This window comes from Leopardus geoffroyi, chromosome B1 (genome assembly GCF_018350155.1).
Source record: "Leopardus geoffroyi isolate Oge1 chromosome B1, O.geoffroyi_Oge1_pat1.0, whole genome shotgun sequence".
In the NCBI taxonomy this organism is placed as follows: domain Eukaryota; kingdom Metazoa; phylum Chordata; class Mammalia; order Carnivora; family Felidae; genus Leopardus; species Leopardus geoffroyi.
The window spans coordinates 161,096,579-161,110,026 of record NC_059327.1 but is presented as its reverse complement, the minus strand read 5'-3'; the positions used below and the strand labels follow the sequence as shown (position 1 = coordinate 161,110,026).

General features: G+C 35.8%; 1 protein-coding gene across 5 annotated transcripts in view; it reads right to left on the bottom strand.

Annotated features, from left to right (window-relative positions):
• Window positions 1-13,448, bottom strand: part of CLOCK (clock circadian regulator) — a 130,311-nt gene that overhangs the window by 36,709 nt on the left and 80,154 nt on the right. For all 5 annotated transcript variants that reach the window (XM_045474002.1, XM_045474003.1, XM_045474001.1 and 2 more), the window contains 7 exons: window positions 11,034-11,154; window positions 6,570-6,683; window positions 6,313-6,431; window positions 3,754-3,836; window positions 3,442-3,548; window positions 1,292-1,439; window positions 680-755 (listed from right to left, as the gene is read on the bottom strand). In XM_045474002.1, coding sequence (XP_045329958.1) covers window positions 680-755; window positions 1,292-1,439; window positions 3,442-3,548; window positions 3,754-3,836; window positions 6,313-6,431; window positions 6,570-6,683; window positions 11,034-11,154 — 768 coding nt within the window. The remainder of the gene's footprint in view (window positions 1-679; window positions 756-1,291; window positions 1,440-3,441; window positions 3,549-3,753; window positions 3,837-6,312; window positions 6,432-6,569; window positions 6,684-11,033; window positions 11,155-13,448) is intronic.

Genomic DNA, 13,448 nt, shown 5'->3' with positions numbered 1-13,448 from the left:
CTTGAGATGACTGTGGCCCCAACTGACAGGTTGATTATAGCGTTGTGAGAAAACCCTGGGCTGACACCTTGATTGCAGCCAAATGACCAATTATAAGCAGAGGGCCCATCTAAACTGTGCCTAGATCTCTGACCCACAGAAACTATGAGATAATAAATGTGTATTATTTTACATTATTAACTTTTATTACATAGCAATAGGTAACTAGTATACTATACTTATATCTGACATAAAGAAAAGAAAAACCAGAATTCAAATTCTGACTATAACTTCCAGTCATGTCTTTAGGGGAGGCTTCCCCCAAAACCCCCTAAAACCTTAAGTTTCAACATTTTCAAGAAGGGAATATCACCTAAGAGTTAAGGATGTCTGAGGAATAAGTGACACTTGGAAATTCATATAAAGAACCTGGCCAGAGCCTTGCACATTGCAGGCAATTAGTAAATGGTAATTTAAATGTGAAATCATACATGTCTCTCACTAAATACGAGGCCCTTCAAATGTTTTTTAGAAGTATATAAGGTTTTAAAATGTTAAAATTAAAATAAAAAGTAAAATATAATTATAATTCTGTCACAAGTGAGGAAATGAAATATTTGAAAAATAATTTTCCTATAAATTATTGAGTCTTGCCTTTCATTAAGAAGAAATAATTTTTTTTAAACTGTAAGATACATACTTTGTCAGCAGCTGTCTCAGGAAGAGACTCTTCAATGCCAAGTTCTCGTCGTCTTTCAGCCCTAACTTCTGCATAACTACAAATGGAAAAAAATAGAATTTTAGTTCTTAATCACTCATTTACAATACTGCAGAAGTGCACTGACTGTTACGGGTCTTACTTGTTCACCACGGATTCCAGCCTATTTGCTATGCACTACACAATCCTAGAACACATCTTTAGTTTTCTATCTTAATCTAGTTATCTCAGAAGTTTTATATGCTACTGTAAATGATCTCTAACTACACAGTACTTGAGAAGAATTAAAAAAAGGAAAAATATGCTTATCTACTCCAGTGTTCCTTTTACGTGATTGACTTTGGTATAAAAAAGATAGTTAAAATTTCTGCTTTAAATTGTAACACTTATGTTAAGAATTACATGTGCATATATACGTGTATTCTATTTCTACATAATGCCAGTAAGTAAATTTAATAAAATTTTAACGAAAAGACGTATCAAAAATTAGGAAAAAGATCACTGTAGCTCTTAACAAGTCATGCCTGAAAGTTTCATTGCCAACATAACTATCAGTGTTTCTATAATTCATAAGTTCTATAAAAGAATTATTACCTTACTACGGTGTGAGTACAAACAATAAATTCTGGCCTAGAATTCCACTGATGATAAGTGATATAGTAATGAGTCTGAAGCCAAATCCACTGTTGTCCCTTGGTGAGGAATCTATAATAACATGATTTGCCTTTCCCGTACTGCATTACTAAGAAGAAAAGAAAAATATATTTATTGACTCATTATCATTAGTCATGAACCTGGTTTTTAGCCAAACTTAGCATTTACATTTAAATCTACATTCACAATTCAATGGCTTTTCAGTAACATAAATACCAGTTGTAAGAAAATGTTATTCTACAGGGATAGCTTAATGTCCCAAGCAATTAACATATCTTCCACAGTGCCCCACTTAGAGTCAGTTACTACTGATCTCAGATACTTTTCACACACAGTAAATTTCCAAATATTTAAAAATAAAGTGTTCACATATTGACTTCCTCCCACCAACAGAGACTGAAGAGCAATAAGTGATCACATCTGAGTTTTTTCGCACAGGTACAGGTACCCTGGCAGGTACAGCATCTTTCAAGCACTTAATTCAAAACTTTAACCAAAATCAGAATAACTTAATTGTTTCAAGTAACTGACAACAGTATTTCCCAAAACATTCTTTGTAGGTTGTAAGTTCTGAAGCTTTTTAACAGATATTAAGCAAAAAAAGAATTTTGTGGTTAATTTGGGGAATGTTGTTAAATAGTTTTATTTAGTCTTTCTTTTCAAAACTTCTAGTATGCTAATTTATGTCATGATTCTGGGGGTGGGGAGGTAGTAGGGATTGATTATGAAGTGCTTCCCAGTCTTCCTTGACCATAAAATCTATTTTTAAGGGATCAGCATTCAGTGAAACAAACTTCAGGAAATGCCAATCAGGAATCAATCTCTCTTTCTCTCTCCATGAGGAAACTGAGGTCTACAAATTAAAAAAAAAATTTTTTTTTAGATTTACTTATTTTTGACAGAGAGTGACAGAGCACAAGCAGGGGAGGGTCAGAGAGAGAGGGAGACACAGAGTCTGAAGCAGGCTCCAGGCTCCAAGCTGTCAGCACAGAGCCCGACGCGGGGTTCAAACCCACAAACCGCGAGATCATGACCTGAGCCGAAGTCGGACACTTGACTGAGTGAGCCACCCAGACGCCCCTGAGGTCTACAAATTTTAAATTGTTTGTCCAAAATTACCCAGCTAGTCAGTAGAAGTGTCAGATCTTTTCAATACATCATAGAGCCTAGTGCCCCTATCACTTGGAGTGCATAATGGGTTTTTTGTGCTGAAATTACTTTATTCTGAAATCTCCCATTTAGTTAATTTTGTTATATAACATGCCTTATTTTCATATAGAGGCCTACTAGACCAGCCTAAGACATCATGAAAGAATGTTGAATATCTAATTAAGCTATAGAGGACACTCCAAGAGGTAGGATTTGGGGAGGAGAATCAGAGAAGCAAATAAAACTTACCATTAAAACAAACTTCTGAAACAAAGAATAGCATGTGGTAAAGAGGTAGTAGGTCTAGACTCTAAACCTTTCTCTGCCACCAGTGAATTGTGGGATTGTAAATTATTTAGCCTTCCTGTGTCTCAATTTACTCATGGAGACAATAACAATATCTACTTTCTAGAACTGTGTTGATGAATAATGGAGATAATGTACATAAACTGTTTAGAATAGTGCCAGCCAGGTACGACAAGATGTTAATGTCCCTGCTGCTAATAAGCATAATGGCAGGAAACATTAAGCACTCACTATGGGCTTTCTAAAAGTTTCTTTAAATGTGTACCTAATTCCTAGGCAGACTTATATGCCTGAAATAAAAATATATGAAACAGTGTTCTAATATTTTGACATACCATCCCAATTTTACTCTAGATGTAGAATTTAAACACTTCAAAAACAAGGCTTATTAGATGCCATATTATAAACCTGTACTTACTATTATAGATTGAAATATGTAAAACAGGAAGGAACAAGTTTAATTTAAATTTGATCTAGGACTCCTATTGGATTGGGTTATAAAGTGAAATCTTCCAATATTTTTCAAAAATACAAAAATGTTTACAAGTCTGCATTTTACCATCTTCTATTAATACATTAGTTATTTATTAGACTAAAAGCAGTTATTATCACCAGAAATATTAAAACCTACTTACAGTGCTCATGGCATTTTGCCAAGTTTTCTAGGTCATCCACATGATAGTAATCATAGCCTGATGTTCCCAGAACTTCAAATGGCAAATATCCTATTATAGGTGGTGCCCTAAATCACATATAAAACAATCGATAATTATAACTTTTTCCAGAATAAGAAATACCTCAACTAGAAATCAGTTTGGGGGGGAAATCTTTACTTTTTGAAAAATGGATAATGCATTTGAACATCTGATTAAGTGTATCCTTGAAACCAATTAATTTCAAGAATTATATGACAATTAGCTTTTTATGGGATTTAAAAATGAAATTACCTGTGATCTAGAAATAGGAACTTCCATTCTAAACTATGTCTGGATGTAAACTCTTCATTAGGTTCTTCAACAGTGCACATTTCCTACAAGTAAATTAATAATTAGAATTTAGAAATACTGTTGTGTCCTTAGAAGAATTTTAAATATTGTTAGCCATAAAAGTTATTATTAGAATTATCAACAATAGCCAAACTATGGAAAGAGCCCAAATGTCCACTGACGAATGGCTAAAGAAGAGGTGGTGTATACACATACACATACACACACACACACACCATGGAATATTATCTGGCCATCAAAAGGAAGGATATCTTGCCATTTGTAATGACATGGATGGAGCTAAAGTGTTATTATGCTAAGCAAATAAGTCACAGAAAGACAAATACCATATGATTTCACTCATAGGTGGAATTTAAGAAACAAAACAGATGAACACAGGGGAGGGGGAAAAAAAGAGGGAAAAAACATAAGAGACTCTTAAATACAGAGAACAAACAGGGTTGCTGGAGGGGAGGTGGGTGGGTGGGTGGGAGGGATGGGCTAAATGGGTGATGGGCATTAAGGAGAGCACGTGTGATGAGCACTGGGAGCTGTTTATAAGTGATGAATCACTGAATTCTACTCCTGAAATCAATACTGCACTGTATGGTTAACTAACAAGAATTTAAATAAAAATTTGAAGAAAAAAAGTCATTATTAGATAATTTTTCCCTAAACAATTTTTTTGAGTTTATTTATTGAGAGCGAGCAAGTAGGGAAGGGGCCGAGAGGGAGAGAGAGAGTCCCAAGCAGACTCTGTGCTGTCAGCATAGAGTCTGATGCAGAGCTTGATCCCATGAACTGTGAGATCATGACCTGAACCGAAATCAAGAGATGGACACTTAACCTACTGAGCCACCCAGCCGCCTCTCCCTGAAATGTTTTAATCACATTTTAATTTTCTGGTACTAAAGAATGTGGCAATAAACATATGCAGACTTCTAGGGGAGTATTTCTCACTAAGTATGTTTCTCTATTTACTCACATGCCTATAAACCCTCATTCTAAATTCAGATCTCTGTCTTGAATTATAGCTCTGTATTTTCTAACTGTCTGGATGTCCCCATGCATCACAAACTCATTATGTCCTAAAATGAACTGCCTGACTCCTCATCTCCCACAATTTTGCATCTCAACACTGGAGGCATACCTGTGCTGTGCCATCAGTCTAGAAATCTGATAGTCACAACATACTCTCATTTTCACCTTTTTCCACCTAAGTGGTTGATACTAAATCCTTTCAATTTCACCTTCTAAGTTAAAAAAAAAAAAAAATCTGTTTGATCTCATCCATCTTCAGGGTCTTAGACCCTAGACTTGCCATCACTGGCTCACATTATCACCATAGCTTCTCTCCAGACCAGTCTCCCTATTCTTTAACTAATCCTCTATTCTGGCCACAAATACTCTCTAATACTCAAGTATGATTATGACTTCTGTGCTTAAAAACCTTCATAACTTCTCATTCTGTTTCGATAAAGTTTAAATTCTTTAGCATGGAGAAACAATGAAGAAATAAATTTCATTTTTAGACTGCTTACTTTTCTAACCTTATTTCCCACCATCCCTACCCCCTCCACCCTACTCATACTCAGCAATGCACTCCAAACTCCTCTGTGCCCCTGAATGACCTCCTGTATCACAATATAGTGAATTACAAGCTTGGGCTTTGAGAGAATGGGAATTAGAATCAATCCCAGTTCTACCACGTGATAGCTATAACTCTGAGCAAGTAACTGAACTTCCCTAAGCCTCAGCTGCCTTATATATAAAATGAGGACTATACTAACATCTATCTTTAAAGTTGTTTTAAGAATTAAATGAGAGAATACATGTAAAATATGCAGCATGTACGAACACTCAACAATTGTTAGCCACTGCTATTATTTCCTAAGAACAAAACAAGCAGAGCAAGACTGGATTAAGATCCTTTAACTGCTATTTCAGTATTCTGTCCTAGAATACGGTATCTTCCTAAATTTAAAATCTTCATCTGGCTTATTTCAAGCCACTTTCTAACGGTTGAACTCTTTCATTTTCCCACTTCTCTACTAATCATCTACTTCTTGGGCCCAGGAAATAAAATAAATTATTTAACTGAATTTTAAAATTAAAAATGCAAATTATATGCAGTAAAAGGCACTTGCATATTTTAAGAAATTTCAAAAGCAATCTTTAAAAATTAGCTAGATTTTTGGCCTTTCTCCTTTAATGCAGATCATGAAGTAAACAAAAAGTACCCTAAAATTTTGCACAAAAGTAGGACAGTGGTGATATATAACCATTGGTTAACTTCAAAGGATACGTATTTTAAAATCAGTTATAATTTAATGAGTGCCTTGATAACTCATTTGCTTCAAAATTATTAAGACCATGTATATTTAATGACTCATCATCATTACTACTTCAGCGTTTGAAAGAAGTCGTTCAGTAACTTTGAAAAGAACAAAACAATTACATAAAGATAATTCTCATAATATGAAGTGAAATCCTCTTTGGAGAATAAAATAAGAAACATACCTTGATGAACTGAGGTGTAGCTAATCTGACAGTGGCTACGAAACAAACTCTATCATCATAAGAAGGCCTGTGTGTGCGTTGTATAGTTCCTTCAAAACCATTGTGTGCTGAAGTCGATACTACAACAATAAGGAAATATATATCATCAGTTACTCCAATAAAATCTAATTTTTATTGATGTTCAAACATCTATGTCTTTAAGAGCTTAAAAGAAATACCAAGTTAAATATACTTATAAGAAAAGCATTTTAACTCACCACTGTTTAAAGATTTGAAATTTCCTATAAATTTCACATATTCATAGGTAGATGGCTCCTTTGGGTCTATTGTTCCTCGAAGCATATGACAACAGAATTCTAACTGATTTTTTGCTGAAATGACAAAAAATTTGATATATTTTTGATTTATCTTAAAGAATGATATATAGTAAAAGTTGTGTAAGTTTACAATCATTATTTTCTTCAACAGAGGCCCTTAATGACATTTAGTCCATAAAAGCAGAATTATCTTTAGATGATCTCACCTTGTCCTTAACAGAGAAAAGAGACCTTCAGATACAAGCCACTATATGTTTCCCCACTTTCCTTCTTTCTCATTCTTCACTCTAATATCAAAGAAAGGTTTTTGCTTCCCATCATAAAGCTAATGCTCCTAAGGGCGCCTGGGTGGCTCAGTCAGTTAAGCCTCTGACCGCAGCTCAGGTCACAATTTCACGGTTCGTGGGTTTAAGCCCCGCGTTGGGCTCTGTGCTGACAGCTCAGAGCCTGAAGCCTGCTTCAGATTCTATCTCTGTGTCTCTCTGCCCCTCCCTTGCTCCTGTTCAGTCTCTCTCTGTCTCTCAAAAATAAATACAATGTTAAAAAAAATTTTTTTTTAATAAAGCTAGGGTTTTTATCTCTACCTTGAACAGTCTTCTCTACCTTCTCTAGGACCAGAGCTACACCACAGTCATTCATTCCTTTAGCATCCATATATTCTCTTCACTGGGTCCTAACTTTCTACTTTGAAATCTGTTTAAGTCTTTCTATCTTAAACAAAAGGTTTTTCATGCTTTTTTTTTTTTTTTAATCACAGACCTTCCTTTTTATTACATGCTCTAGTTTCCATATATTCATCTTCCTTAACTTCATGAAATGTGGCTTTACTCTTCACACCTCTACAGAAATTGCTCTTCGGAAGATCACCAACATTTGTATGGTTAACTTCAATGATCTTTCCTCATTGTTTCTACCTCTTTTAAAACTCACATGCCTTCATCCCCATCACACAAATCTTACCCTTCTTACCTTATTGACGATTTCTATCCCTTCTGTCAATCTATCTTCAAACTATGGACATTGACAAAAGTTCTCCTTCTCTTTATCTTCTATCCCTTATAAACTTATTGGCACTGGTAAATTTATTTACTCCTAAATCTCTCTCCTTAATTCTCACATTTTATGTAAGACCAAATCTCAAATTATTATTTACTTTAGGACATTTCTACTTGATTATCCCACCAAATAACACGAAATATCTGAAAGTTAATTCATCTTTCTTCTAAGCCAGCTGTTCTTCCCTTTTGTCCTATATCTGTTATCACCCCAATTAGAAACCCTATCAATTTGGTCTCTTCTCTACCTATCACAAGCCCCAAACTAATCTGTCACCAGGACCCACTATTTATTTCACCAATGAAGCGCCCATTAGTCGTTTTTTCCAACTGAGCATCTAGTACCACTAATTTAGTAGAAATATTACCCTTCATCTAGCAAAAACATATTCTTTATGCTTCCAAACTCTTGCTGCTCAAATTCAATCTTGCCTACTACTCATATATATTATTTTTGTCATTATTATTTCAGCACTCAAGGACCAGTAACACCTCCTTTCACTCACAGCATCAAACTCATACTCTTGTTATTACCATGAATGGCTTTTAATCAAAGTCATCAGATTCAAAATCTAACTACTTTCTTCCTAAAACCTTCCCACGGATGATCCCTAGCCACTTGGTCACCTGTACCTAATACCCAACATCTGTGCCTACTGAGTTTATCTACTCAATACTCATGCATAGTCTTTCCTTTTCATCCTTACTTCTTTTGTTATCCTAACCTCCAATCTGGTCCTTTCAAAATTTTCCACCTGAGATATATTTTTTTCAGACCACTTTTTTTCAAATCCCCTTTCATTGACTCCTCACTGTGTAAAAAGTCAAACTCCTTAGGATGAAATATTAAGCCCTATTTGCTTCTCTGGACAAAATCACACCACTTGTGCCACCCCACCTTCATCATTATGGCCCAAATGACCTACTTGCAGAATCCTAAATTTTCTAAGCAATTTCCTCTGTTTTATATCCTATTACTCCTTTGGCATGAAACCCTATTTTTCTGGGGAAATAATTGGTTTTGTATATCAGCTATTTAGGGGGTCAGGAAGTCATTTAAGGCTCTTCTCTATCAAAAAGTATTGTTGCCAACCTCACCTCTGATCTTGGAAGCAGAAGCCTAATGACTGTTTTTCTGCCAGAGGATTGCATTCAGTTCTCCAGCCAATTTCGCGCTTATGAAGGTCTCTAAAGTGGACCCTTTCTCCTGTCCACCTACTGCTATGTCCCAGGGTTCCAGCTTTCTTCTCTCCTTGCTCTGTATATTTACCTCAAGCAATGTCATTCAATCCACGATGTCAAGCACTATTTATAGACACATAACTGGCCTCTATATCCAGCCCAGGTCTCTCTCCTCTAAGATAGTCTATTGGTCAATGTTGTAAGAGCTTGATTTTTAAGCAATTATGAATAATTGCTTAAATAAAAAAAAAATAGAAAATTTTTAAATCATGAAAAAAGTGATTATCTATACAGTTTCAGATTACACAAGTTACAACCATTTCAGATTCATAAGAGGTAATTTATTGAAGAAAATGAGATACTCTGGTCATATTAGTTTGTCAAATAAATCTAAGAGAAATGTCTGATTATACCATAGTGTTTTTATTTTGTACTTCTTTTTTTTTTATTTTTTGTTTTTAACATTTATTTATTTTTGAGACAGAGAGAGACAGAGCATGGATGGGGGAGGGGCAGAGAGAGAGGGAGACACAGAATCTGAAACAGGTTCCAGGCTCTGAGCCGGCAGCACAGAGCCCGATGCGGGGTTCGAACTCACGGACTGCGAGATCGTGACCTGAGCCGAAGTCGGACGCTTAACCGACTGAGCCACCCAGGCGCCCCATTATTTTGTACTTCTTAAAGGCAACGATTTTTTCCACTATTCTTGGCAGTTTTATGATACAGCTTAAGTGCCAGGCACATTGAATATATCCAACAAGTGGTCATTTCATTCTGTTTATTTAATAAAGCAAATGGATTCTTCTCTTCGTCTCTAATTCTTCACAACTCCTTCTAATAGGCTATCCCTTCTTAACAATAATAGCCGCTCATACATACTTACACATATATGTACATGTGTGTATCTCTACTCGTGGACAGTTAGTATGCTACAGAATTTTAGGATTCAAAATACAAAGAACCCTTAAAGGCTCCTGGGTGGCTCAGTTGGTTAAGCATCCGACTCGATTTCAGCTCAGGTCATGATCCCATGGTTCATGAGTTCAAGCCCCATGTTGGGCTCTGTGCTGACAACTTGCAGCCTGCTTAGAATTCTCTTCTCCCCCTACCCCTGCCCCGCCCCTCTCTCATTCACGTGCATGCTCACTCTCTCTCTCAAAATAAACTTAAAGAAAAAAAAGCACAAAATACGAAGAACCTTTAAAATGATTAATCAGTATTACCAGAAAAGTTAAAGAAAAAATTTCTAAAAATGTTTATTTTTGAGAGACAGAGTGCAATTGGGGGAGGGGAAGAGAAAGAGGGAGACAAAGAATCTGAAGCAGGCTCTAGGCTCTCTCTGCACTGTCAGCACAGAGCCTGATGTGGGGCTCGAACCCACACATGAACCATGCGTGAGATCATGACCCGAGCTGAACTTGGATGCTTAACCAACCAAGCCACCCAGGCACCCCAAGAAAAATCAAAATTTTTAAATCATGAAAAAAGTGGTTAATTATCTATACAGGATTACAACAATTTCAGATTACACAAGAGGTAATTTATTGAAGAAAATGAGATACTCTGGTCATTTTAGTTTGTTAAGTGGAAATGTCTGATTATACCATGGTATTTTTATTTTGTACTTCTTAAAGGCAACGACTTTTTCCACTATTCTTGGCACTTTTATGATACAGCTTAAGTGCCAGGCACATTAAATATATCCAGCAAGTGATCATTTCATTCTGTTTACTTAATAAAGCAATTTCCTTTACTTAATAATTTTTTGAAATACATAACTTATTTTTCCCCCAGTTTCAGTGGTCAATTGGTGAATGATGGTGAAAATGAGAATGTTTCAGTTTTCTCTCATTAAATACCAAAAGATTTTTTTAAAAAAATATATTGCCAAGTTCGATTTTTGTGAAAAACACATTTTTATGGCAAAACTATTGTAACAAAAAAGATGGAATTTCAATGTATTCTGAAATAGAGTTAAGACTCCTAACATGGTCATAATTCCATTATATATATTAATATTAATATTTAAAAAGGATCTAATAGGACATATGGAATGATGCTATGTGTTCATTTGGTTAGATAATGTCTGTGTTTATCACAAGCTTACAAAAGTAAAGGAAAATGCAACCAAATACATTTAACTTTTTGCTTAATAGCTACTACTTACATTTTAAATATTCAGGGGTTAATGAATCACTTTCCAGCAGATGAGTAGAGAGTATTTTATAAACCTCTGAATGTTCCCCTTCTGGGATAAAATTAAATATACTTTGATCCACAAGATCAGACTGAAAAAGAAATTAAAAAAATAATAAATTTAGTGATTCAAGATACGTTTATTTTAAAAGTATATCATTGTTCTTGGTGCGCCTGGGTGGCTTAGTGAGTTGAGTGTCCAACTTTTGGTTTTGGCTCAGGTCATGATTCCAAGGTCATGGGATCAAGCTCTGCATCAGGCTCTGTGCTGAGTGTACAGCCTGCTTGGGATTCTCTCTCTCTTTCTCTCTTTCCCCCTCTGCTCCTCTCCTCCACATTTATGCTCTCTCTCCAAAATAAAACATTAAAAAAAAAAAAAAAGCAGATCATCATTCTTAAAACACCACATGAGCATATGGCTTTCTTTCACTTGTCCATAAAAACTGACAAATGTCAAAATATAGAGCACCACTCAAAAAACAAGAGAACGTGGAAGAAGGTTAAGATGACCTCCAGGTCTCTGATTAACTAGTGTCATCAGATCTATGGTCAATATGACTTTGTAAGTCTGATAAATTATTTGCAATGGTAAATTTCATCAAATTTGAACGATTAAAATATAACAGGACTAAGAAAGTTTACTAGCAAAAGCTTTGGCTACATGATAGAGCTTGGCTATGAGGTACAGCCTTATCATATATCCAAACCTCTGGTAAATTATGGTGGCATACACTGCAACCAAGGACCAAAGCACAGCCACTGGCTAAGTGGAGATTTGATTTTGGTATTATTTCAATCGTTCAGTGTGTCCTTTCTCTTCTATTACATTTTTCCAGCCATCTATCCTATATCTCATTGTCAAAAAGTCTTGTTTTTATTTTTTTAAGTGCTTATTTATTTATTTTTTTTTTTTTTAGAGAGACAGAGACAGAGAGAGGGTGAGCACAAGCAGGAGAGGAGCAAGTAGAGAAGGAGACAGAACCCCAAGCAGGCTCCATGCTGTCAGTGCAGAGCCCGATGAGGGGCTCAAACTCACAAACTGAGATCATCACCTGAGCCCAAACCAAGAGTTGGATGTTTAACTGACTAAGTCACCCAGGCACCCTCAAAAGCCTTGCTTTTAGATAACAACAAAAAAGGCAAGTAGTATGTTAAGCATTAGAATCCTTGCTAAAAATCTGGCTTTAACTATGATTTCTAACTGACAGTAATGTGACAAACATCAGGTTGCCTATGATGTGCCATGGCTGCGGAATCAAAAATGATTCAGATAGTTCCTATCCTTAAGAACCACTGACAACAAGGGCACCTGGGTGGCTCAGTCGGTTAAGTGTCGACTTCGGCTCAGGTCATGATCTCACGGTTCATGAGTTCAAGCCCTGCGTAGGGCTCTGTGCTGACAGCTGAGAGCCTGGAGCCTGCTTCAGATTCTGTGTCTCCCTCTCTCTCTATTCCTCCCCTGCTCATGCTCTGTCTCTCTCAAAAATAAACATAAAAAAAAAGAAGAAAAAAATATGAATGACTAGTATAGAATGGTATGAACACATCAATGCTTCCCCACTATTCTGCTTCTCCTAATACCTGATAATCTGAAGTGTCAGGGTCAACAGGCAGCAAATTGCTTAATTAATTAATGTGTCAAACTTTCCATTAGCCACACACATCTAAAATCTCTAAGTGAGGCTGATCATACTTGATGTTGGCAAACCATCCACTCAGTTCCCAAACACAATTCAAAGGAAAGAAAATAAAATGACAGCCATCTGGATCCTTTTATCTCTCTCAATCATTTTTATAAAGAAGAAATATAAATCCTGCTGATTGTCATATAAATCAACAGGCTTCCTTCCTTCCTTCCTTCCTAAAACTTTAAGTTTGTGCCACTTAACCCTCCTCCTCTTTTATCTATTTCCCCCACGCATCTCCCCTGACAATCACTAGATTTGTTCTCTGTATTTGAGTCTGTTTGCCTTTTTGTTCATTTGGTTTATTTTTTAGATTCCACATAGAAGTGAAATATTTTAATATTTGTCTTTCTCTGTCTGACTTAATTTCACTTGGCACAATACTCTCTAGGTTCATCCATGTTCCTTGCAAATGGCAAGATTCCATTCATTCTTTTTTATGGCTGAGTAGTATTCCACTGCACATATAAACCACATCTTTACCCATTCATCTACTGATGAACACTTGGGCTGCTTCCATATCTTGGCTATTATAGTTGAGGCTGCAATAAACACAGGGTACATATATCTTCCTGGATTAGTGCTTGTGTTTTCTTTGGGTAAATACCCAATAGCAGAATTACTAGATCATATAGGCCCTTCTGTTTTTTTCTACATAGGTCATTTAGTGACCATTTAGTGGAAACTATTCACTATTTCCA